We start from the raw sequence: 27539 nt of genomic DNA, 5'->3' as shown, positions 1-27539 counted from the left end.
TAAAAAAAAACAGCAACTCAAAGGTAAACAATGACATCTTAAAGGAAAAGTGGTTTTAGCAAGTTTGAATGATGAACATGTATTAACTTGGAGATATTGCTCATTCATAATTATACCATCGAGTGCTCCACTTGTGCATTTGAAGAATTGCGGTCTACAGCAGACCGGGGGTTGGAAGGGAAACTGTTTAATGAAAGGAATCAGTTTATTTCAAGAGGAATGTACTTTGCTATTGCCAATAACTCGACATGAGCAATGATGAGCGAGTGTCTCAATACAAGATGGACTGGAGCCTACAGACAGATGGGAATGCTACATACTGTAGCGATCTTGGTTCCCGGAGGCAGGCACATCACACAGGACGAGACAATCCACACACAGGTGGAAGGCCGGCGCGAACCCGGGACCTCTTGCACTAAAGCATAGCTCCGATACCACTGGACAAAAGAGCTGGCTCCTTTGCAAGGAGCATATATCAGGCTTATGTCTCAGTGGGAGTGGTCCTAAGTTCACGCCCGCCCTCTGCCTGTGTGTGGATCGCAACTGCCTACGTTAACACATTGGTGTCAGAAGTGGATGCAGGTACCCCAGCACGCACTCGTTGGACTGTAGCCTCGTGAGCAAGTCTGGGGCAGACTTGAGGCTGGCAGGGGAGAGTGTAGTGTACACAGGGGAAGGCATCAGCAGGGCTGGTAGGTGACGTAATCACATACAAAGACATAAGCCCGATATACGCTCCTTGCAAAGTAGCCGGCTCTTTTGTACAGCGGTATCGGCGTTATGCTTTAGTGCGAGAGGTCCTGGGTTCGCGCCCGCCCTCCACCAGTGTGTAGATTGCCTCGCCCTGTGCGATGCGCCTGCGTGCGGGAACTGAGATCTCTACAATACTTACAGAATGCATGCATTGTAATTTGCGAGTCCTGTTTTTCATTATTCTAAACATTGCTATAGTAATAGAAACGTCAATGGCATTGGGAAAGATATTTCTTCAAAACCTTTGACATTGCATTTTCTGTTAGTATTTCAAAATGAACCACAATGGAGTGTTTTATAGTTACTGATAGAAATTTGCAGTAGTAAGGGAGACAGTATATCCCATAGTGACTAAATTGTGTAGCATTTCCCATTTTTAGTCTATTGCAGTTTCAGTGTTTTTAGGGGCTGTTTTGGTGAGGTGCATATATGGCTCAAGTTCTTTTTTTTTTTACTTTTGTGAGTGGTGGAATTTGAGCCATTTGAGATAATTACATCATTTAATTTTATAACGTACCTTGTATCATAGCACAGTCACTTAATGGTTTACTAATCAAATGGGATACAATCAATCTGGGAAAGGTTTGTGTTGTGTTTTAGGTTTCTTAAATTGGAACTGGAAAGCCTTGGATATAACCAGTTCAATAACCAGTAGAGAGTATATAATGTAAGCTCACCCAGGTCCTCTTGTCTATGCAGCTGGGAGGCTGTTGTTCCCAGGATGACAGCTGCCGCTGTGGGATCGGAGCGAGGTCCCTGAAGGACAGGAACCGAGCACAGAGAAAGCAGAAAGCCCCAACGGGACACACTCGCCAAGATGAACCTTTGCTGGAGCGAAATCAAGCGCAAATCCCACAGCATCAGGTAAAACCTCCAGGGCCCGTGATTCAAGTGTGTGCAGGAGAGTGGTGGTGATGTGAGGGGCTTCGTGACTAGAATACAGAACCAAACCCTGATCAAACCAACCCCTGTGGTCTTACTTTAAAACTCTAAACTACTGTTGGCGAAAGCACAGTTAGTGGATTTCAGTCAGGCAAGATAGCAGATCTGAATGATTGAAGGCTGATTGAAGATCTTGGTTAGCAGGTTCTTCTCGGTATTCAAAACTGCACACCTCACTGGAAAACAACAAGACCTACCATGGACCTAACTGTATCCCAGGAGACATGTCTGGTGGCTCTACACACTCTTCACAGTGTGATGTACATTTTCTTTTTTGGGTGTGTGTGTTTGTTGACATGAAAGATTGCTGCAGTGATCTGAAAATGATAATAATGGTGAGGGAATGAAATGATTGTTATAACAAAAGTATTCCCCAAAAAGCCTGAACACCTGCACACTGACTATTAGCAGATGGAGGAGCAGAATGATTTGCTGATGCACATTACTGTGAGCTATTGTGTTAGGCAAACAACCTTCCTGGTTAAAATATTGTCATCCATGAGATTTACAAACAAACAATTACATTCAATAATAATTTGCAAAAAAAACTGTTTATCTTGAGGTTACTGCCTCGGAGCAGAGCTGCAAGTGACACACACATTCTTTCAGTCCAGCGAGAGACATTTTTGAAATGTTTGCAGAGCCTCATGCCCAGTCCAGCTGTGTGGGTGCTCTGTCAGCAGAGAATTCCCTTCATTGTTACAGGAGGTAATGCTTTTAATTTTGTTAGCATTGCCGTCCTTGTGGGTGAGGATATCTGTTTGCTCTTAGCTTAAAGGGACATTTTCACTTTGACACCTACAAACAAGGCCTATACAGCACCATCTAAAGCCAACAAACTTGCAAAACTCTTTTGAAATAGCTTCTAAGTTGTGTCAGTTTTTACCCAAGTGTCTTGTTTAAGCAAATCTTAATTGTGATTCACTATTACGTTTCCTGGTTGTCTTGCCTTGGGCTCTGCTACCTGTGTCATCTACAGCAGATTGCATTAGCTGTGTTTTGTTGTGGGTTTGTTTCCCAGCATTTCAATTAAAGGAAGAAATCACTAGACCCAACATGAACCCTCAAGGGTACCACAGGCCATGGTTCGCAGAGATGAAAACACACAGCTTGTTTGTTAGTCCTTAATGACACACTGAACCGTGATAAGACCTCTTCAAACTCCCACAGCGCAGTGTTTGTTGCAGGATTAGATGGATGCAAGGTTTTCAGAGTAATAATGGGCATCTGCCTGGTAACACTTTGAAGTAAGTGGCAGCATTAAAGGTTTTTATATATTTGTTTTAACTTCTCTTTCCTTTTTAGGATGTCAGCAATCTAATTCTGAATGGTTATCCGTGCTCATGTAGTATTCTGCTTATCTAAGCATGTTTAACCCTAAACTAAACAGCTGAATTTGAGGAATTTCCTGATTGGACATTCTGCCGATGCATTTGAATAAGCAGAATCCAAAATGAGATTTGAAAACTTGTTCACACTGTGACTTAGTCATTCTGCGGACCCATAAATCAGATTCTGAACTCAATTCTAAAAACTATTTACTCCAATTTGACATTAGCATAATTTTTCAGAACGGAGAAACACACCAAATAAAGTTACAAAGCCAGAAATAAACCATTAAGGCTTTTAATGTGTGTGGGCAATATTGGGTTGTTGTATTGTAGGGCGAAGGTGTTTTGTCATTTGTTTCAACCATTTGTTTTGGCCACTGCACCTCTTTGTTTGTTTGTTAGTGTGTTTTTGTTTGTTATTTGCGTTAATAAACTTGCACAATAGTGCTTGAACTGCAAGGCATTCACTACGTTATATAAAAAAAAAAATATATATATATATATATATATATATATATATATATATATATATATATATATATATATATATATATATATATATATATATATATATATATATACACACACACACACACACACAGACACACACACATACACACACACTGTGAATTTGTGATTTGGGTCTATTTTGTAGAACTGGGGAAAATGAATACCAGAGAAGTAATTTTATATACAATGATATAGAGTATTCATAAAGCTGTACAATCTATGAACTTTACACTGTCAAGCTTTATCCCCAGGGAATGTGAAAATATGTTCTTTGTTTTTTATTGTTTGTGAGCTGCACTTGTTGTTTCTAACATGGCATGGTGTCGCTCTGAGGGCTGTCTTCATAAAGCATTAGCATGCTGACCGGTGCATTGCAGTACTTTGCATTTATGTTTTATTAAAACGATCCTGCATCTGAAATCCATGCAAAATGAAAATGCTTAAAACGACCATACATAATTCATAACAGCCCTGCGTTTACATAGGCAGAAAGATTTATCTGTTGTGGGTCAGTAGGCTCCATATCCTGGACAGCTGTTCCCCAGGGAATTCCTGGCATATGGGATTCCTCATGGTCCGGTTTTGCTGTCTCTCTCCCTGCTGTTGTTAGCTGCAGGCAATAGCAATGAGCATTTATGGACAATGCATACCATTATGTAAGCATTGTATACATAGGATTTAAAAACAAACACGTTGTATTAGACACACACACACACACACACACACACACACACACACACTGTATATTACTTTTTGATTTTCTTGAACATCTCTTAAATAGCCATTGTAAAGTTTTACAGTGTATTTTTGTAGTGCTGCTGCAGAGTTAACCAAGATAATGCTGATAAAACCCCGTAAAGACTGTCCAGTTAGTTTAAAATAAGGTGTGCTGAAGTCAGTTCACTCCAACTCCAATTAGACTAAAACTGTGATAGCAAAAGCCTTTGACTGATTTTCGAACACAATGGTAAAGACATGTCTTTACAGTTTCTCTCTCTCTCTCTCTCTCTCTCTCTCTCTCTCTCTCTCTCTCTCTCTCTCTCTCTCTCTCTCTCTCTCTCTCTCTCTCTCTCTGAAACCTGTTTTTCGGTTTATCACAAGCGGCAAACCTTCTGAAACTCATCAGATTCACAGCTAGAGCCTGGAAAACGTTTTACCACCAGGCAAAGAGAGAATATAATGGTTCTACCTTTTTAAACTTGCGCCTGGTTGATAAGCATGTCTTGATAGGACTGTAGCTTTTTCAAAACATCTCTTTTTGAAGCTGAAGGTGTGGGCACACACCACACTTCAAGCAGCCTCTGGGACAGCATGTTAGCCATTAATAAAGCTTTTTATTTCAGAACATATCAGGCACTGCACCTCTTTAGTGAGTGAGTGCATGCATTATAATCCTGCAAGGGTTTGAGTGTGTAGTAACACTTCAGATTACTTAACCACGAACTTACATGTAACTACCAATATTTGATAGTTACTGGTGGAATAAGCGTGTGATTACATGGAAAGGACCTGTGCCATTGTGTCACTGTATGGTAGTTACCATGTAAGAACACACCAGCCAAAGTGCTTCAGAGTGTTTCAATGGCTTTATATTTTTGTGTGGACAATATAAGTAATTGTACCAGCTCTGTGCACAAAGGCCTGAAGCACCCATTCCAGAGCTGCTGCTCCCATATCTATCAGTCCCGTCCTCATTGTACTCAATTATTGTGCACAGCTCTTGTATTTCTGCCTCAAGCCCTGAATATTAAAGCATGTTTTGATGCTAATGACCGTCTACATTCAAGCACGTTGCTGGCAGGTGCCATTATAGTTTCCCATTTGCATTATAAAACACATTATGAATCATTTGCTCTTGGGTTTTGCACCGGACCAACTTGGCTGTGTCTTACTTAGCCAGAGTGCAAGTGATGACATTTGTGCATATGGAAATAAATATTAAATATACCGTTATCTAACAATTGTTACACTGTGGCCTGCTGTAGAACCACCACAATATTGATAAAAGCACTAGCTGGAACATTTCTCTAACATACACGAAAAAGGCTAACACTTCTGTTTGAAATGCATATTTGTTAAATGGCTAACGTTTGAAGGGTAGTTTATTGTTATGGCACTATGTATGTTAATAGAAGCGGTGTTACTACATAGAGAGTCTGCTGTTTACCGGTATCTCTCTCTTTCCAGGGCTCGTCTGGAAGCTTTCTCTGATAGCAGTGGGAAGCTCCAGCTATCCCTCCAGGAGATCATTGACTGGCTCACTCTGAAGGATGAGGAGCTGTCTGAGCAGCTCCCTATAGGGGGCGATGTTGGGGCTGTGCAGCACCAGAGAAATTTTCACACAGTAAGCAGAGCTCCTGTGTGACCGGGACTGGGAATATCTTTTATAAGGGATATGCTGGCTACTCCAAAGTCTATAGTGTTAAACTGAACAGTGCCACAATGAAATATAATAGACTAGTAAAACGGTTCTAGAGCACTCAACGATATTACAAGACTTTTCAAAAGTACATTATCAAGCAGTAATAATCCAAGTACCAAACCACCAATTCTAAAAACATTTCAATCTCACCCCGTACATAGTAAAAATATATATTATTGTATTGAGCTTGTTATCATTTAAAAAATAACTATTGCTTTATAATTAAAAACTGCTAGTTTAGACAGTATTAACTGAGAATAATATAGCATTAAAAGAACAATAAACCTTTAATTGCAAACTGTTCTCTACAAAGCCAACCGCTTTCAGCATGTGCTAACTAATTATACAGCTCCGCTCAAGCATGAAATCCTCCGTTTGTTCATTTAGCTATACGCTCGGGCATCTCCCTGTGTGTCTTTGACATGAGGGAACACACTTGCTAAGCATTTGCTTCAGTGCAAAGTGGTGAAGAAAAACTGCTACATACAGCAACTAGAAAGAAGACAGAGGTATGTGTATTGAGGGGTCCATTAAAGTTTGTATCATATTTGTAGGTTTCCTTTTAGATTTTGCACTGGAGCTTTGTAAGCGTAGCAAATCATACACGTTTTTCTTTTCAAACATTGGGAAAATGACACGTCAGATATTGTACTCCAGTAATACGGTAGAAAACTGCACAGAAATCAGGACCAGAGGACACAGGTAGAAATTAGGTGAGGACAGACTTTGGATAGAGGCAGCCACTTTTCTTTTAGGGTATGGAATAGCCTAGGTTACCTAGCCATGGTGTTGATGCTGGATCATCAGGATCCTTTGAAACCTGACTTGACAAAGTTTTGAGATCAACCAGCAACTAGAAACCGGATGAGCATTGATGGGATGAATGGTCTCCTCTCATCTGTGAATGTTCTTCTGTTCATATGTATGGATGCCACCCCCAATTGCTGGTAGTCTGTGTTAATCTGCTGTGTGGCTCTCTCTTCCCCTGCAGGCGTTCATGGAAGATGTAAAGTCCAGAGGCCCCTTTATATATTCTGTCCTTGAGTCGGCCCAGGATTTCCTTTCCCAGCATCCCTTCGTAGAGCCAGAGGAGACACTTCCTGACAGCAAAGGTCAAGCACATACAGCATCCTGCTGTTTCCTCTTGTCTTTCAAGAATCCTAGATACACAGGATACACTGTGTACTTGTAATACATTCATCATTTATTACAATGCTTCTTTTTAGTAGCACTATCACTACCAGTGTCTTATGATTGAGTGTTTCAAGTTATGGATGAGCCATTTAATAAGCGTATGAATAGACATAGCAAAAGTACCTAAAATTGGCAGGGAAATAAATGTCGCTTTTTTATTGGGAAATAATGTGTGTTATACACCATCACAACCTGTGTATGAAATGGAAAAAAAAAACATTCCATCACAGAAGAGAGCACGGTAAAAAGCTAAAATGTCTTGAATAATTCTGACCTCAGAGAAAAAAAAAAGCAGAAGTATTTTTTCTATCAAATAATGGTATACAATAAAACTGATTTGTTTTTAAGTCCAGTGAAAGATAAACATTTCAAACTCGGAAATAAACGACGAGGCAGGAACGTTTACCTCCTTGTACACTACATTAAAAAACAAATGATCGCTTAAGTGCACTAGAGGCAGTTGTAACCTATGAACAGCAATACACAGTCCTCGGGAGTAGGGAGAGTGTTGTAAGAGCCACGGCTCATTCTCCAACGCCTTGCCCGCCCTCCTTCCAGATGTGTCGCCCCGGCGTCGGATCCAGAACGCCAGCCGCTCGGTGTGGAAGCAGGCGAACGTGGCGAGCGACCTGTGGGAGAAGCTGACGGCGCGCTGCCTAGACCGCCACCGGCACATGGAGCTCACGCTGGAGAGGCTGCTGGAGCTGCAGGCTGCCATGGAGGAGCTGGCCGGGGCGCTGGACCAGGGGGAGGGGGTGCGAGGAGCCTGGGAGCCTGTCGGCGACCTCTTTATCGACTCCCTGCAGGACCACATCGATGCCATCAAGGTGCACGCAACAACCAGCCAGGCTCCAGTTACACCAGAGATAACCATGGCATCATAGTCTAACCTCCATACAGTTATAGTGTGACGTGTTTTTGTTTTTGTATGACTGGCTTTTTTAAAATATTTTGTTTTCAATGATTTGGAATCACCAATTGTGTTATTATTGATCCCCGTTCACCGCGGCAACCCCCCAGTGACTGGGGAAATGGAGGCTGAAACACATGTCTTCCGAAACGTGTTCCTGCCAAGCTGTCTTTCTTCCCACCGGAGCGCCGGAGGACAACACAGATCTGAATAGTTCCACTGCAGACCCACAGGCGCCCTGTCAGCCACAGGGGTCGCTGGTGCATGGTGAACCGTAAATTGCCCTGCCAACCTAAGCCCTCCCTACCCGGGTGGCGCTCGGCCAATTATGCGCCGCCCCCTGGTACACTGAAGTATTTGTTTTTTAAGGGATTAAACGGCACTGATCCTTTCCTGTGTGATTTCCACCTGTCCTCATTCCCCAGCTGTTTAAGGAGGAGCTGACCCAGGTGAAAGAAGGCATGAAGCACATCAATGACCTCGCTCACCAGCTGGCCATCGCCGACGTGCACCTGTCAGTGGACAACGCCCGCGCCCTGGAGCAGCTCAACACCAGGTGGAAACAGCTGCAGGTGAGGGGCTCAGCACAGCCTTGGAGACGCACAGGTTAAGCACTGCCTTCACTGGGATCCAGGGATCATTCAATGAACGAGCCCAAGGAGATGATAACCTCCCGAGATGTGAAATGCTAAAAACTGAATTCTGTGTTAGCTAGATATTTTAAACAAAGAGTCCTGTGTGTAATGCTATTTCATTAATGGACTAAATTCAGGAAGTTTCATAATCAGAAGATGTTCCTGTTTGTTGTAAATTGGAATTTTATTATGAAACAGATGACAGTTCTGTCTTTTTTTCATTACACCAGATTCTAATATACAGATAACAAGGCATTTATATTAATCCTGTGCTTAGTGCCTTGTCTCCACACAACTATGTGCTTCTGTGTACCCAAACACATGTGTATGTAAAGTAAGGGCATTAGTGGGTGAAGCCACAGGTTTTTGGAAATCAATAGAAAGATTGATATTTAAAAATGCATTTCAAATTCTATATAACAAGGTAGCATTTATTTTCTGCTGCATGTCTCCTTTTGCAGGGCTCCATTGATGAGAGGCTGAAACAGCTTCAAGATGCCCACAGAGATTTTGGACCAGGATCTCAGCACTTTCTCTCCAGTACGTATCCTGTTACCGCTCTGCCGAGTTAGTGGGGCTTGTACCAGTTACCTCTGCAGTACAATTCTCCTTCAAGGTCAGTTACTGAATGAGTGAGTGTTTCAGTACGCTCACAGTTTGAAATACTGGCCTCTGGAATAACACAATCTGAGGCCCTGTGTGTTGCAGCTGCAAGAATGAATTTTATTATCATTCATTTCTCCAGTGCTGGGATTAACCCTTGTATGTGTGACAGGGCTGGAAAGGAAGACTGGCACCAGGATGTATTTTTATTAACGTGTGTTATTGTCTCCATTTCTTCTCATTCTCCTGACTTTATGATGTACATCTGATTATATTATATTGCATTGCCTGTTTCGTTCAGGTTCAGTGCAGATTCCCTGGGAACGATCCATCTCCCACAACAAAGTGCCCTACTACATCAAGTAAGTTATTCCACAGACAGCACTGCCGGATGCAATGGTTTTTCCCTGATCCCTGACTAGATCCAACCTTTCCTCTTGTATTCCACAATTCAGTACACTACATGCTTGCTTGACAACGGCATACAGGGCAGTAGGATCACAGCAGCCATGCATATAAAGTATTATTTAATACTTTATTAATATTTCCCAACATAAAACCAATGTCACCTTACAATAATTGATTCTGAGTTTCAGTGTTTTAAAATAAAATATCGAACAGAATGAAATTTCAAGGTACCATTTGTAATTCAGTAATATGAGAGAATTGGTCAGGGGTCTGAATACTTTTACAAGGCACTGTATATATAAAAATGACATTTTATTGTCTGAGATGTTCTTCGAAGTTCGTCTGCCTTCAATAAGCCCCCGATGGCATGCAGATAAATACCTCATTGGCTGCAGCTGCCAGAGAATCACAGTGGAAATCGATGGTCGTTTTCAAAAAGGAGTTAATAATTCAGATCACTTATGGTATTGGCGAGAAGCCCAGTCTATCAGTAATTGTCTAAAAGCTGCTTTCAAGGGTCAGGCATGGCTAGAAATTGCTTTGAACAAAATACAGTCAGCGGTTCAGTCTGTTAGGCTAGCGACTCAGAGGAGGTATTAGCCAGGACCGAGGAAGCTTAGGGGGCACCCGGTAGCCTTGTCAGCTGACGCTTTAGTCAAATATCTCCTCATTCCCAGGGACTGAGCCCGCAGTTACCAGCAATGTGTTTTCAGTCTAAACTGGTTGTTTCTTTATCTCCAGCTGACTGCAACACAAAATACACTGCACTGAGAAACACATTGCATTTCTGTCTTTATTCATTCACATTGCAAGAAAGGCTTGGCAGATTGATGTTGTTTCTTAAGTATGAATTTCTAAGTGAACAAACAGGTTTTCTGCAATCATTGCGTGGTACATTCTCTTATGAGTTTGAAGAACGAGCCTGTGAAATCTTACCTTTTATTCACCAGTTAATGCAAGCAGTTCATCACTTAAGTTATTACACTTTATGTATACTGGCCTATCAAAGAATGTGACACATCCGATTACAGCACGGGGATGTATTTAATTGATATGTATATATGGGCAAATCTAAATACGGCTGTCCTTTTAAATCACATATTATTACAGCCATTAAGAGTGTTCTTTTTAGCCACCAGACTCAGACTACCTGCTGGGACCACCCTAAAATGACAGAGCTGTACCAGGCCCTTGGTAAGAGTCCACCTTTATGTGCAAAATACCAGTGCGATTATATTAGAATTAATATAAAATGTATTACTCTGAAGAAACCTAAGCAGAAGAATTAGCAGACTGCAGGGATTCCCAAAAACTGCAATACAAGGGATTTAGAATAAATATTGACATGGTTCTGATGTTGTAGCTCGGAGTACTGGTATTGTATTATAATGTATTACCAGTTTAATGGTATTGATTCTGCTATTTGGGTTGTCAAACTATGAAACCACCATGGTACCATTTTACCATTACATTGCCATTGAAGATCATTTTTCCAGAGACTGGTGGGGAATGAGACTAGGGTGGGGTTGGGAAGTGTTTTCTAAAACTGGGAGGCAAGGAAAGTGGGAGAGCTGAAGATGAGGAGTGGAGGGAAAGTATTGAGAAAGCTGGAGAGGGGCAGGTGCTTTGGGATTTGGAGGGTTTGGAGAACTACCAAATTGTGATAAAAAGGCAATTTTTAATTGAACTGTGCATCTGCATTTATTAACCTCCTCTCTTGTCTCTTATTTCCCAGCGGATCTGAATAACATCAAATTCTCGGCGTACAGGACTGCCATGAAACTGAGGAGGGTACAGAAAGCACTCCGCTGTACGTACAGTACTGGAGTCAGCACAGAGGTTTAGTCTCCTTCTTACTGTCGCTTTGAGCCATTCTGCAGGGGACGCACCAACGCTACAGTCCTCCACTACCACACTCAATGATTTACATGAGATGATTACATGGCAAGCAAGAGAAAAGCATGCATCTGAGTATCTGGGGATACCACCCTCCTATAGCAGGCTTGTTACAGTATTTATATCATGTTCTGTTCCTGATCTGTCATTTGTAAACAGTGGACTCCCCAGCATGGTCTCAGTTTCATCCCGAGAGGTTTCCATCTTCGTTGTCTGTCGAGCCTATTTTAATGAAATGGATTTCTCTTTTTTTGGTATTCGATGTCTCCGCTTAAATTAATTACAGGTCACGGCATAGAAAAATCTATTGTTTGCATTTTTGATTTTATAATACAAATCCTGACATCCATTTCAATGTGTACAGACACTAAGGGAGATGAATCAGCTTGTTGAACTGCCTGTATGTGTGGCTCTCTAAATATCACTAGACACTGCAGGAGATCCAGGAGGAGATGTCTGGCAGATTTCAGAAGTAAATAGAAATATTTTTTAAAGGACTTATGATAGAAGATTCTGATTTATTCGCACATCCCTTGTGTTTTATTTCTACACACAAACAAATCATCAAAAGCTGAGGAAGACAACTTATACAAACCCCACCCAGCCGCAGAATCTAACAAGCAAACAACCTATAACAAAGATGATTGAAAAAATATCAAACTTGATATTGGAAATAAACCCACAAATAATTAAATACATAGAAATAGATAAATAGATAGGTAGATAGACATAAATGAATATATATATTCAACAAGTTGCAAGCCAGAGATGGAACAATGCTAGTCGTGAGAATGCTATTTATTGATTGGCTAAGGCATCAGTACTCACTAACCTGGAAAGTTGTAAAAGTGATTCCAGGCAATATCAAATTCTGTGGTTTTATCATAAATTCTTGCAGTGAGCCTGTCAAGAGATGCGAGTTCAGTCATTAGATTGAGCCAGTGTGTGAATGAGACATTTGTCCTGTAGAAATTTGGACTGATGGAAGGGTGTGTCAAAGCCAGAGACATCCCTTGTATGAACACATTAAATTATCGTAATTCTGCAAATCGTACAATTATTACTTTGACATGTGGATATATGAAGGAAAGAAAACAAAGTGACCACTCTGAAGATTTCTGTGCTATTTAGGGAATGCCAGTAGGATACACTGATGGTAAAAATCAAACAAAAAAAAACTTTCTTCCAGACCTTGCTTCAGACCAACAGTACAGGGTCAGTAGATTAACGCAATTCTCCTCGTTTGTTGAACTACCAGTGTTTGACATATTTGGTGGTGTGTTTACTGCAGAATGGCCCCTTCATTTCTTCCATTCATTACCATTTCCTTGTTTATCTTCTTTTAACCTCCATCTCACTGCTTTTTGTGGCATTACTGTGGCATTAATTATAGTGCAATCACACCACAATTACACAGGTATGAATAATTGCTATTTAATTGAAAATTGAAAGTGTGAAGTTGTAACACAATAAGATTACACTGTAATTACAGAGGTACAAGTTGCAATGCACAACATGTAATTTCAGTACAATTAATGCCCTTTCTCTAGAATGTACTATCTTTTCCCTTGCTGCAAACTAAAACAAAACTGTTGCAGCTAGAATTGACAAAAAAAAAAAGAAGAAAACTTCCATTCAAAAGTTCTTAAATTAAAATTAAACTGCTTCTTTTTTTAACAAAAAGTTACAGCTACTTTAACCGCTGGTGTTTGTTTTGTTCCAGTTAAATGTAAAGTTGAAATGCAATAATATGGCAATTGCTGTATCTCAGTTCTGTGTTTATCTTTTCCCCATTAGGACAATGTACTGTAGACAGCGTACTCATTACTTCCAGTATGCTGTTAGTTAATTCACAGATTAGATGACAAGTGTAATCTCTTTGCCATTTACTGTCATTGGTAGTACATTTCTGTTACCCGGCGATAACACAGCTTGTCAGTTTGGATAAACAAACATCACAAAGGCCTGTTGACAGCAAAGCAACAGCAGCCTGTCGAGACGATGGACTGATTTGGTTGAAGTCTGTCTCGGAGCGAGAGCAGAACTCAGCTGACATTTACAAAAATTTAAATGCAGGACTTTGAAAAAGGAAAGATCAAAACACTGCTGCAACCAGAGAACACACGCTGAACGTACAGTACTGTCTCCCTCACTAATATGAAAACCTCCTTCACTTCAGATTTCTAAACTAAAATAATAAGAAACTAAACAGACAAATCTTTTGGGTAGTGCCTTCTTCAGTGTACTACCTAGAAACTATTTATGTTGGTTTCTATCATCACATATGAAGGGGCACCGGTCTCCTCTTATAGTTTTTTTTATTTCCTCAGACACTGCACCCTGTAGTTATTGCTTCACTTGTAGCATGTCGTCTTTTATAATGAGCTGATTGGAGCTGTCCGTCTCTCTCTCTCTCTCTCTATGTCTGCAGTGGACTTGATGACCTTGAGCAGCACGTCGCAGGTGTTCCGGGAGCATGATCTGCAGCAGAGCAATCACCTGCTGGATGTGGTGGAGGTCATTCACTGCCTGACCAGCCTGTACGAGCGGCTAGAGGAGGAGCGGGGGATACTGGTCAACATCCCGCTCTGCGTGGACATGTGTCTCAACTGGGTGCTCAACGTCTACGACAGGTCGATCGCTCACCTACTAATTGTTTACTTACTTGAAGACCCAAAGGGAGCTTCTGGGTTGCAGCTCTGGGCTGGGGGTGGGGCCCACAGGGAGAGCTACATTGGTTTGGGGAAGGGAAATTGTTCAGGGATAGCTCACTTCAAATTTCACTGAGTCCAGGCGGACGCTTCCCAAGGCTGGGCCCGTGCTTCCAAGCATTTTGTACCACAGTAAAAGCGTAACCAAGTGTAATAACCACAGTAAAAGCACTGTACAGCATAGGTAAGCATTGTAAAGAAGAGGCGTGGTAAAACTTTAAAAATGCCATGCAAAAATACTGTGAAATGGAGCGACTGGCTTGGCAGCAGGAACAGAAGCCTCCTCAGCTCATCTTCACTGCTGCTGGAGAAGGTTGCAGCAGGGAGGTGACTTTCACATTCAAGATTTCAAATCCAATTTAAAAGGTGGGGGAAAAAAAAAAGACGTGTAACTTAATAAATACTTGGCCTAATGGCTTCGATTGATTTTGAGAAAGGGTATCCAGAACTAGGCTGTACATCTTATTAAAACATTGGTATTATTCTGGAAATCAGCAGGCACAACAACAGACAGCACACATCATATTCAATCACAGTCAAGCAGGTCAATTTAAACAACACTCTGCTTCTCATTTATTTGCACTAGAGCAACATCAATAAACCGATCTGAACGCGTGTTTCATTGCAGTCTCTGTTACAGTAATGCCAGCTTCTCCAATTTATTTCACATGTGTTTTATACCTAAAGAAGGATGGGAGAACCAGTCTGGTGGATGATAGAGTACTCTGTTCATAACCAACTCTTCTGAAGGCGGCACTGTGCTAGAATACCAAACGCACAAGTGTGTTAGTATGATTGGCGTCTCAGGGTTTTACTAACATGGAATTATCAGTTATAATTATGATAGTACATTGAAACTGCTGTGGGTACATGACAAATGGAAATGCAGCCTCCCGCCTAATGTGTGAGCCACTTAAAAAAGAATATGCTGTACTTTTCTATTACCGTGGACTTGCAGGTGCCGCCAGTCATACTAATGATGAATTGGTTTTATTTTTAGTTGACGTGACTGAGGCATGTGTTTTGCTTTGTTATTTTTTTCATTTCTAACTTATTAATATTTATGTGTATGGTAAAGGCTCTGCTGAAGTGACCATTCCGTGGGTTGTTTCTGTTTTTTTTTTTTTTTTTTATATAACCCAATTATTACAAAAATTCCCAAATGTTTTGTCTGCTTGAACAGAAAGATTTTATACCCTCCTCTCCCTCTCCCTCTAGTGGTCGCAATGGGAAGGTGCGAGTTTTGTCTTTCAAGACAGGACTTGTCTGTCTTTGTAACTCCAATGTGCAGGAGAAATATAAATGTGAGTACATGAATGTGCTGCTTATATAATGATGAGACAAATAAAGACTGACTGAACGGTGGTCTATGGTTATATAATGAACAACATATCATTTTCTAAATGAAATTAGAAGGATTCACTTATACTAAAGAAAGCCAAGCAATAATATATACATCACTGAATAAGGAGATGTTGCAGATAAACCTGAAATCGAGCAAATGTTACTGGATCTTTGTTGGCACCAATACCAATCAGCAGCAGTAGTCTAACAAAACGCTATGCTTTAAACACGAATGCAATTATATGCACTGCTAGTGGTGCCTCGTATCTCTTGGCTGACATACGGTAGTTTTTCAATGACAAACGGCTTTGTTTGTGTTAAAGGGGAGTGAGTGAATATGGATTTTTGAAAATGATTTATTCATGAAAGAATGCTGATGGCAGCCTGATTTTAAAGAGTACAAATGTAATCCACAGGTGTTGTTTTATTTAAAGAGATTTAAAAAATGATATGCATTTTATTACATTTAGAGTCCAAATATCTGACACAGTGGGAGTGGCAGCATGGAATAAATCTTTATTGTGCTCTAAAGCAACAATCATTTAGTAGCTGTGTGCTGTTCATTTAGTGGCTGTGTGCTATTCATTTAGTGGCTGTGTGCTATTCATTTAGTGGCTGTGTGCTATTCATTTAGTGGCTGTGTGCTATTCATTTAGTAGCTGTGTGCTGTTCATTTAGTAGCTGTGTGCTGTTCATTTAGTGGCTGTGTGCTATTCATTTAGTGGCTGTGTGCTATTCATTTAGTGGCTGTGTGCTATTCATTTAGTGGCTGTGTGCTGTTCATTTAGTGGCTGTGTGTGATAGGGTCAGATTGCTTGATATTGCCAAAACAGAGCCATCTGTTTTATAGGACTAATCCTACACTGAACTTGATATCCCTTTTATTAAATAGGTAACTTAAAAATCATTATAAATATATTTTCATACCCGTTAGTCTCTTATAGTTGGTTACTTTAAATATACCCCTGATGTAATTCTTATTCTAAAAGGTACGTCTTGGTTAAAAGCTTTTTTGTTCAGCAAATCTCTTTCTTTTGCAGAGTGTGTGAAATGCGTCTGTTAGGTTAGGTCTCAATGGACATGAAGGGCAGATCGGCTGGAAAGCCAGACGCCTACATTTTAAAGCATTACACTAGATTATGTAGAAGCTTCCCAAATGTTATTTGATGCATACATTTAAGTCTAAAAGAAAATTCATCCAGTTCAATTATAATAATAGTAAAAATAAAAATAAAGTAGCAAATGCATTCAAATAGTCATTGTACTTCTAATATTGAACAAACATTTGTGCAAAATAAATTAGACTTTAAAAAAAAAAAATAATGTTAATAATTCGTTTTAAATGATTTAGATTTACTTGTTATTTTTGTGTAGTACGCAGCATGAAGAGGAATTGAAATCTGACATTTTCATGATTTAAAAGCTTGCCTCCCAGCTCAACGATCCCTCTTGTGAAGCTGTATCTGCGGCCCTGTTCCCCTGCAGATCTCTTCAAGCAGGTGTCCAGTCCCGGGGGTGGGTGTGACCAGCGGCAGCTCAGCCTCCTCCTCCACGAGGCCATCCAGATCCCCCGGCAGCTGGGTGAGGTGGCAGCTTTCGGAGGCAGCAACGTGGAGCCCAGCGTTCGTAGCTGCTTCCGCGTGGTGAGTACCACTGTGCCATCCCTCTACTCTCCCTCCGTTTTAAAACAAGCTAGCCCCTATGCACCATATTCACGACTGCGACGGATTAAGGTCTCCCCCGTCACATGAGTAAATAGCATATGTATATTATGTGCTACATCAGGGATTTGGGTGTAGCCCTCCTGCAACAGGCAGGCTAGCCAGATGTGGGAGAATAAGGCTGAACTGACTGGAGGGGATCAACCCTGTAATAATGTGGCCAGGCTAAATTGGATGATATTGATTGCCAATTTAGCCTGGCCATATGTATAAACACGTTTCAACTGGGACTCAAAGGAGAGCAGTAGTATATGCTCGCTGTTATCACTGAAAACTTCAGTTTGTTGGAATGATGCAAAGTCACAGAAAAGAGCTGAATTTGTGAATAAACTCATTTTTCAAAAGCTACGCTAAAGCTTCCACTACAGTAAATCCTAGTATAATAATTTGGTCTCTTTGTGGTGCTGCTAGGGTTAAGATGAGCATGTTTGGTTCCATTATTTGGTTATTTCAAAGAGCCTGGTATCTAAACAATCAGCAGTGATTTTGTAGAGTATCTGTTAAATGGTTAATTTGCATTCAACAAATGAGATTTCTCCTCGTTGGGGGGGAATGTCATGGGAAATCAATTTGAAATACGATTTTGAATCGTCATTTAATTAGGATTTCTCCCGTTAAATATACTCTGTCTCTCTAGAGGCTCCTTACTCTTGTCCTTTCCTCCTCATTGTCAATCCTCACCCCAGGCGGCTGGAAAGCCTGCTCTGGAGGTCTCGCACTTCCTGGAGTGGATGAGTCTGGAGCCGCAGTCCATGGTGTGGGTCCCAGTGCTGCACCGCGTGGCTGTCGCTGAATCTGCCAAGCACCAGGCCAAGTGCTCCATCTGCAAGCAGTGTCCAATCAGGGGCTTCAGGTACAGCCACGCTGGGGGTGTGCAGACAAAGGTTATTCTCAGACTACAGTCAAAGATTGCACTATATTTTATGTTTCTCCAAAAAGGGAACATTGAATCTGTATTTTCTAAACTACATTCACAAGTCTCATGCTTTCTCCAATTCTTTATTTAATTAAATGTCTTATCAAATGAAGCAGAATAGAGCTGAAGGAAGATGAATGCTTGGCAACGCTAACATAATGGCCGCACATTCGTATTAATTCCTCTGCATTAGCTGCTGTTCCACTTGAATTGCTTATGAATTTGTGGCTATATATATATTTTTTTGTCAGGATTAAAAAAATCATTACAAAATAGAAATAAAACATTTGTTATTCAGATGTTACTCCAGATGTTTGATAGCAATATTAATAAGACTGTTAATTAATAGAAAGATGTTTGTAAAATACATGATATTGTTCTAAGTGGAAAAATAATACCCTGGTTATTTTATATTGACCATTTTCCTTCTTTCTCATCCTATCTCTCCTAATTGCTCTCTCTCTCTCTCTCTCTCTGTCCTTGTCTCTTTCTCTCATCTGTCGTTCAGAAGAGCTTTCCTGGCATGGCTCCCTTTCTCACTACAATTTATATAAGCTTTATTGGCATGCCAGCTCATTACGCATTGCCATGGCACTTATAACAAACATAAATCATGTAATCCAGTTTCTGTGTAAAGGAAAACCAGCAGATTGGCGCAGTCTCTGTCGCCATCTCTCCCTATAAACTTCTCTCTCGCCACCTTACTGTTACCTTGAGCTGTCGATTTAGCTCCGTCTCCCTCTCAGGTACCGCAGTCTGAAGCAGTTTAACGTGGACATCTGTCAGACCTGCTTCCTCACAGGAAGAACCTCCAAAGGCAAAAAACTACACTACCCCATTATGGAGTACTACACACCAGTAAGGAACCCTGTCTTACATACTTCCACGAACGACATTAGAAACACTTAATGCTAGCTTCAATTGGATTATTAACAAAGGTATGGGCTAATATTTGTTGCAATAACACAACACATTATACAGCTACATTATATGTCATTCACATTACATTTTTAATTTTTAATTGAGATTATTAATAGTGGGGAAGCAATTAAGATAAGTAGGGCGTAGTATTTCCGTCACTGGTGGGAGACCAGGAGTACTAAACCTTTGTATCTATTGTTGGCAGACAACCTCTGGGGAGAACATGCGGGACTTCGCCAAAACTCTGAAGAACAAGTTCCGGTCCAAGCAGTACTTCAGCAAGCACCCTCAGAGAGGGTACCTCCCGGTGCAGTCTGTACTGGAGGCTGAGAGCAGTGAAACGTGAGTCCCTCCACACCCGGACACTGGGATCAATATCTTTCAGTGTACTTTCAACTGTTGAGCATAATTTACAGTTCAATTAGGATAGTGTGGGTAAATGCCAAAAACACCTGCTTTTAATTAAATGAACATTAAAAATCTAAATATATTATGGGTTTTTCAGCTCTCCTTATTCATTTAATGGGTTACTCACAGCTAGTGAGTGGTTGAATAATTGATTTATAGCATGGCTTTTAAGTCCCATATTATGTGGAATTATATAGTCTACCCCCCCCCCCCCAAAAAAAAAAAATAAGAAAATAAGAAATATAAAAAGGTTCTAAAAGTGCTCCCCCTACTGCAGTTTAGAAAAGTTTGTGAGGAGGGAGAACCCCAACACACTTATCTAATTGGCCAGCTGGTTAACGAGCTAACGACCTCCTTGTTTTGTGTCTGGTTTTGTTTGGGATGTGCAAAGAAAGGATATTCTCAGATTATAAGGGGGTTCATTCATAACATGAGCAAAATCTCCTCAGTTAACATCATTTCAACTCTCACTCTACCCCTCTCTTCGTGTGACTGGGATTAAAACAGACATGCACAGCTTAACATGGGGATAGTGTGGGAGTTTAGGTGTAATGTCAGCTTAAAACAATCCTTACCTGGAATCCTCTGGTTTAAAGCTAGCCCATGAAGGCAGACTGTGTTTCTGTAGCACGGGAAATGCATTGTAAATGTCTGGGCCCTGGACTGAATGATAATAACTGATAAGTAAGCCCTGTGCTTAGTTCTTGAGGGGATCACAAGGGGTTCCACAAAGCTGTGGGTGTTGCTCCTTGGGGATCTGCTGTCCACTCATGATCCTGAATCCAGAGATGTGTTTGGATGTAGACGCTGGTTAATAACTTCTCTTGTTTGCCTGACTCCCCTCCAGACCCAGCTCCTCACCAAGGCTGCCCCATGCAGACACCCACTCCAGAATCGAACACTTCGCCAGCAGGTACTTTAGGCCAAAAAGCATGAATCTGAGGAATTGGAGGTTTTAGCTGTTATTACCACCGCTCAAAGTAATAGCATATGTTGTAAAGATCGCAGATACTGAGAAATCACATGAGAAAACAGCCCTGTCCATTAAGTGCATTTGAAGGTCTCGTTGAGCACTGTTTTGTTGTTAGTTAATCTGAAACTACTTTATCTGAACAGTGGACTCACATACATAAATGCACAGTATTACTGCCATGTTAACAGTGAAGTCAGTTAAGACGATTAACAAGTCCTGGCTTTCCTAATAATCACTGGTTCCAATGTAGAGGGGGTGGGGGTTTATACATGCCATGACTATCCAACAAGACTATAGTGTTACAGACCAGATACTATTTACAGAAATGTTTAAAGAGTTAGTAGCTTCAAATTACTTTGCATGTTTCTATTGCAGTTACTCAAATATTGTGTTGTTTTGTACTAAATGCAAATTTCTTTAGTAACAGCCAGCATCATCTAGTGCCTAGCAGAGTATTCCCAGCAATACAAAAAGAAATGTAATCCTTAATAGCTAAGAGCAACTCTAGAACTCGTCAAAGTTTTTAAAAGTTTGTAATGTTTAAACACAAGAAGAACCACTTAGAACAACTGCAAGGGGGCTGTAAAAATGTTATGTAAAAGTATCCTCAGAGTACTTAAAATAAAAACACTTATCTTTAGTTTAATTATATGGTCTGAAATGTTTGTCATGTAGGTTTTAAAAGGATTGCTTGTAAATAATTCTGTTCCTACACTGCACAATAACGACCACTAATAAGCATTAGCAAAAGTGTCACACAAGAAGCACTTATTTTTAACAAATGTAGCTTGTTGTGCACAAAATAATTACAATGGAAGATACAACAGTAATTCATTTTAAGTGCACAGTGAAACAATCATTAAAATGTGCTGTTTGGGAAAGAGATGGAGAATGACCGAATGGTTAACCCTCTGTGTTGCTCTCTCTGTTGAGTTTGGAGTCAGACATGATTTCTATTCTTGCACCTCACTAAAAATAGACACTTAGCTTTTAGTGCTCAATCCTTGCTCCCCAGTTTGCCCTGAAATCAGGTTTGAATCACACCTCCTTTCTCTCCCCCACATAGGCTTGCAGAGATGGAAAATCAGAACTGCTCCTTCTTTACAGACAGCCTGTCTCCTGATGAAAGCCTGTGAGTACAACACGAGAAAGGGGAGGGTGAAGAGCAATGGGGACAGCCTGGACTTGGTGTTTGGCTGAATGCGCTGCTGCACTGGAGGGGGGTACTAACTGGAGCACACAAATCAGGAGTCCCGCTCACTCCCAATAAATGCAGTGACACTAATTCGATGATCAGTGTAGCAGCACGATGCTGAATCGTGCTTCACCAATGACAATGCACTCACATTGCCGCCTACATACCTCCTGTATCCCAGTCTCTCTGACACTCACATGCATGCACTCACTCCATGTACACCAATGCATATTCACCCTCGAAACCACACACACATTTGAACACACGGTGCATAGCTATACATGCCCTTTTGTAACTACACACACTCATATGCACATTGGTACTCCCTTGCACATATTCATATTAACTGTGTATTTGTCTGTGGGAGTGTAGGATGGTGCACATTAAAGGAGTGTTAGCCAGGGTTTTAAATTCCATTCTCTCGTCTCCAATCACAAGCAACATTATCCCTGGGCATTTTTATATCTAGAAATTGTGCTTCACTGTGTTTGATTGCATAGTAAACCTATAGCAGTGCTGAGAACAGAGAACGCGGGAGGCTTGTATTGTCACCGATGTGATGCGTGCAGTATGGTTTATGATCAGCAGTACTGCTGCCTCCTTCACTGAAAACCTTACCCTCATAGCAGTGTCAGAGATTCCAGTTATCGTATAGCAATCCTCATGGCATTGAAATAGTCTTCAGCAAGTCCTTGCAGTCTTTTAATTGAAGACGTGTAATTGTCTGTCTGCAATATTTGACAGTCAAGTAGTTTAGCTGACGGAGCCAGACTCTTTTAACCTTTATGCTCCCATACCTATTTAATGCCTATTTTCTCAATGTCAAATATATTGGACACTGGGCAGCAAATGGGTTAAAGCAGCAAATAAAGTCCGAAAGGGATCCGATCACACCGACCGCGTGTCCTTCTCGGTGCATCACACTGCCTGTCTGACCCCCTCTCTCCGCGGGGTGCTGTCCACAGCGACGAGGACCACTACCTGCTGCGACACTCCAGCCCCACCCTGGAGCAGGACTCACTCACAGGGCAGCAGTTCGGAGCTGGGCACGTCTTGGCCAACTTCAACTGTGAGGACAAGGATGAGCTGGAGAGGATCCTGGCCCGCCTGGAGAACGAGAACAGGTCAGACACCCGAACATGTAAACCCGAGCTGGTCACAGGGACTGCTTAAGAAAACACACTAAAGATCTGCTGGCTTGTCAGAGTAGGTGGCGTCTACCTGGGTCACTCTTTCACACGTATAAGACTGTGGGCTTGATTTAGAAGTCAATGGTAGACAATCTGACAGTCCTGTTGTGACTGGTTCTTTTTTCTTTAACATGGCGAGAGAAGCCCAGATAATTCTGAGCTAATTGCATTTCAGACCACAAATGAATGAATTCATCATTTCAATGTCTAATTAATTAAATGCTTAAATACATTAATTTGACAAAATGATTTATTAAGTAAGACATCTTTAATGGTGTTAATAGTGAGTAGCAAGAATGCATGCTCATTTACAAAACTTAGTTTGTTATGTCTTTATTATTGTAAAATAATCAGTTTTTTATTTTTTAAAGATAACTTAGAATTATTATATAAGCATATTACCATATAATGCTAATTTTAACCTGACGTTGCATGCCATAAAATCATAACTCTTGGTGTGAGCTGTGTTTTGCAGATAATGATAATATTCAAAATTGGTCAAAGGAAAAATAAATAATTTTCTTATTTTCCAATTATGTCCAAAAATAATGTTTAAAAAAAGTGAAACATACAATGTGAAGATTAGTATGACAAGTATTCAAGCACATCTCACTATTAGCATTTAATTAATGCCAAAGGGTATGCATGTGTTCTGTTCTGGCAGGATCCTGCAGGGAGAGTACCGACGGTTGAAGTGGCAGCACGAGGAGGCAGCTGCCACTCCTCAGCTGGCTGACGGGGCTCCTGGCTCCCCGATGGGTCTCTGTGACGACGAGCTGCTGGCTGAGGCCCGTATCTTGCGGCAGCACAAGAGCCGTCTGGAGACGCGCATGCAGATCCTGGAGGACCACAACAAGCAGCTGGAGTCCCAGCTGAACCGGCTCCGAGAGCTGCTGCTGCAGGTACGAGGGGCCACAGGGGCCCAGAATGACAAACAAAAAATAACATAAGAAATAAAGGAATAAATGCTATTATCAGTAACTTCAATGCAGCTCTGCTAGGTGTGCTTTTTATCAAATACCCCCAAGTGATACAAAACCCAAACACATTGAAAATAGCTCTTGTTAGTCTGCAAGACTAATATAGTATGTTTATTAGTTTTACTCAGATTGCAGGACATATCTTTTTGATTTTTCCAGTAAACGTGTTTTAGAAACGCAGAGCAATGTTTATTTTGATTTGATTAACAAACCATTGATGTTAATTCAGTTGTAACAACCTTGGTCCAGAAATACCCCCAAATGGTCCAGGCTTTGTTTCAATGAGTTCCAAACGGTTACAAGTCTGGAAAAAAAAAGCATGTACACAGTTGAAAGCCATTGCTGCAGAGCAGTGCTCCACCTTCTCTCCATTTATTGCATTGGACATGATTTCCTTTGGAAAAAAAAAAAAAAAAAGGTTAATTGAATTGTGCTAAAGGGCCCGAATCCATTAACTGTTAGAAGAAAGGAAACGGTGAGTGGAGCTGACAATTAAATTGCAATTAGCAGAGCTAATCTAGAGCACTCTGTATTCAGATTACATTAATACATCATTGAGGCAGTTGCAGTCAAGCACTGAGTGACAAAAATGTTTTGTTCTGCAATACTGCAGCCTAAAGAGGAACCCAAAGCGAATGAATCAGCAGCGTCCTCAGTCTCCTCTTCACAGCAGTCCAAGGATAGCCAGAGGGAGGATCAGTCCAGGGAGACCCCAGATAATGAGGTTGCAGGTAAGTTTGGGCACTGTAGCCATTGAATAACACAAGAGAATATTATTATATTGTTATTCTTGGGCGTCTCTGCTCTCCTGTTGTCCCGTATCAATGATACCAGAGAACAGAGCAGCTTCTCAGTGTCTGTGTGTCTTTTCGTTCATATAAAGTCAGAAAAAAACAACATATGAATCCAAATGAACATGTATTTATACTAAAGTAATACAAAAATGACTACAAAAGATTTAGAAGTGGGTAGTTTTTCGAGATTTACGATTATACTGTAAATACAGTATAATCGTAAATCTCGAAAGACGGCTCAGTTCTAAATCTTTTGTAGCCATTTTCTATACTTTTGAGGCATAAGCAATTAGGAAATAACAGTTACTACCCAGGAACAAAAATTGTGTTACATAGTGTAATTGGAACAGTTCTTATTTTTAGACCCATATATAAGAAATAATGCAGATAAAATAAGCTAAACATTTATTTAAAAGATAAAACTAAATTGCAACAAGCAAATAAAGGGTACCTGTGGCCTTACACATCTTTTTTTTTTTTTGCAAACGGATGCACTTCTGTTTCAGAACCTCAGTCTCATTCGTTCTTAAGCGGCTGCAATAGGACAGTGAGACAAGCTGATTCTGGACCAAACCATTCAAAATACGAGAAGGGGGAGCAGGGGAGTGTTATACATACAATTAATAATAATAATGAGTGCTAGTGTATTAAACTGGTTGCTAAAATAAGTACAGCATTTGTGTATTTATCTTTAATATAAATAGATGTGAGTCTAGTTGCTTTACAATAATACCTCAATACCCGATTGTCTGAATTTGTAATCAATTGGTACACTTGTTAGCCCTTTCAAATTCTACTAGTGATAAACAGAAGTTCTATTGAGTGTATGGGGAAACAGGGACTGCAGGGGTGCGGTAGGATTGAGAGAGAGGGGGGAGGAGTAGATAATAGCAACCCCTCACTTTTAAGTATAGCACTACACCACTGAGTTTGACATTATATTAAAAACTAGGCTTTGTTCTTGTCCGCTGAGTTTCCATTTGAAAGGTTTTTTGATGTACCAGCTTGGCTTCAGGTATATTAAAATGTATCCCAGTCACCCACTCTTAGTTATCAACTCTTAAACTAGACACAGCATCTATTAAGCACAGAAAGTGCATGATTAGGTGATTGTTTTCAAAAACAAAGAATGAAAAAGTCAGTCTGATATATATATATATATATATATATATATATATATATATATATATATATATTTTTTTTTTTTTTTTTTAATTGACTGCAGACGCCAGCCAGGAGCCCCAGGACACAGTCACGCGACTGGAGGAGGTGATTAAACAGCTGAGGAACCCATTCCCACCACACAGTAGTGAGTATTACCCTCATTGAAAGAGACCAAACAGAAAATTCACTAGGAGAAAATGCACTGAGAGAAACTCATGTACATATCCATTTACTTAATGTGTGTTCTGATTGATTACAAATTGTCTAAAATGTATAGAAACTGTTGTAGACAGAAGTGCTCTGCCCTTAGTGGAAGTAATAAATATATACAGGGGGCAGGTTAATGGTCACACTAAAACTAAATGTCCCCAAGGATGTGGTGACTGAAGCAGAACATGATACAAAGTTTAAACAACAAGAAACAATTATACAATGTTTAAAAAAAAAAAGAAAAAAAAGAATAATGTGTTAGTGTCTTTAAATCCTTCACTTGAGAAAGCTTTGTGATTTGGTCGTATTGTCTTAAACGAATGTGCTTTTTTTTTGGTTTAGGTACATCGCTTATCTAAAGAGCAGCTGTGTCCTGTCTGCTCGGCTTCTATTTAACTGGGATCCAGTTCAGAGTCATCCTTATCAACAAAACACAGCTCACACCAAGAGTCATCCTTATCAACAAAACACAGCTCACGCCAAGAGTCATCCTTATCAACAAAACACAGCTCCCGCCAAGAGTCATCCTTATCTACAAAACACAGCTCACACCAAGAGTCATCCTTATCAACAAAACACAACTCACACCAAGAGTCATCCTTATCAACAAAACACAGCTCACACCAAGAGTCATCCTTATCAACAAAACACAGCTCACACCAAGAGTCATCCTTATCAACAAAACACAGCTCACACCAAGAGTCATCCTTATCAACAAAACACAGCTCACACCAAGAGTCATCCTTATCAACAAAACACAGCTCACACCAAGAGTCATCCTTATCAACAAAACACAGCTCACACCAAGAGTCATCCTTATCAACAAAACACAGCTCACACCAAGAGTCATCCTTATCAACAAAACACAACTCACACCAAGAGTCATCCTTATCAACAAAACACAGCTCACACCAAGAGTCATCCTTATCAACAAAACACAGCTCACACCAAGAGTCATCCTTATCAACAAAACACAGCTCACACCAAGAGTCATCCTTATCAACAAAACACAGCTCACACCAAGAGTCATCCTTATCAACAAAACACAGCTCACACCAAGAGCCATCCTTATCAACAAAACACAACTCGCACCAAGAGTCATCCTTATCAACAAAACACAACTCGCACCAAGAGTCATCCTTATCAACAAAACACAACTCGCACCAAGAGTCATCCTTATCAACAAAACACAACTCGCACCAAGAGTCATCCTTATCAACAAAACACAGCTCACACCAAGAGTCATCCTTATCAACAAAACACAGCTCACACCAAGAGTCATCCTTATCAACAAAACACAGCTCACAGCAAGAGTCATCCTTATCAACAAAACACAGCTCACACCAAGAGTCATCCTTATCAACAAAACACAGCTCACACCAAGAGTCATCCTTATCAACAAAACACA

The 27539-nt window shown here is 40.6% G+C and overlaps 1 protein-coding gene across 1 annotated transcript; it reads left to right on the top strand.

The window, feature by feature from the left end:
- Nucleotides 1–1456: 1456 nt before the first annotated feature.
- On the top strand, nt 1457–26560 carry drp2 (dystrophin related protein 2). The gene is made up of 22 exons (XM_041254008.1): nt 1457–1617; nt 5724–5880; nt 6950–7070; nt 7711–7979; nt 8488–8634; nt 9159–9237; nt 9602–9662; nt 10841–10902; nt 11444–11518; nt 14036–14237; nt 15534–15619; nt 17145–17302; nt 18067–18233; nt 19043–19154; nt 19423–19559; nt 20473–20538; nt 21665–21730; nt 22759–22917; nt 23648–23885; nt 24577–24694; nt 25983–26066; nt 26474–26560. Exons 1-22 carry the CDS (start codon nt 1571–1573, stop codon nt 26488–26490), a joined length of 2628 nt encoding a protein of 875 aa, XP_041109942.1. The 5' UTR covers nt 1457–1570; the 3' UTR covers nt 26491–26560.
- Nucleotides 26561–27539: the final 979 nt, after the last annotated feature.

The sequence above is a fragment of the Polyodon spathula genome, chromosome 7 (assembly GCF_017654505.1).
Source record: "Polyodon spathula isolate WHYD16114869_AA chromosome 7, ASM1765450v1, whole genome shotgun sequence".
Lineage (NCBI taxonomy): Eukaryota > Metazoa > Chordata > Actinopteri > Acipenseriformes > Polyodontidae > Polyodon > Polyodon spathula.
This window is presented reverse-complemented; position numbering and strand designations above follow the sequence as displayed.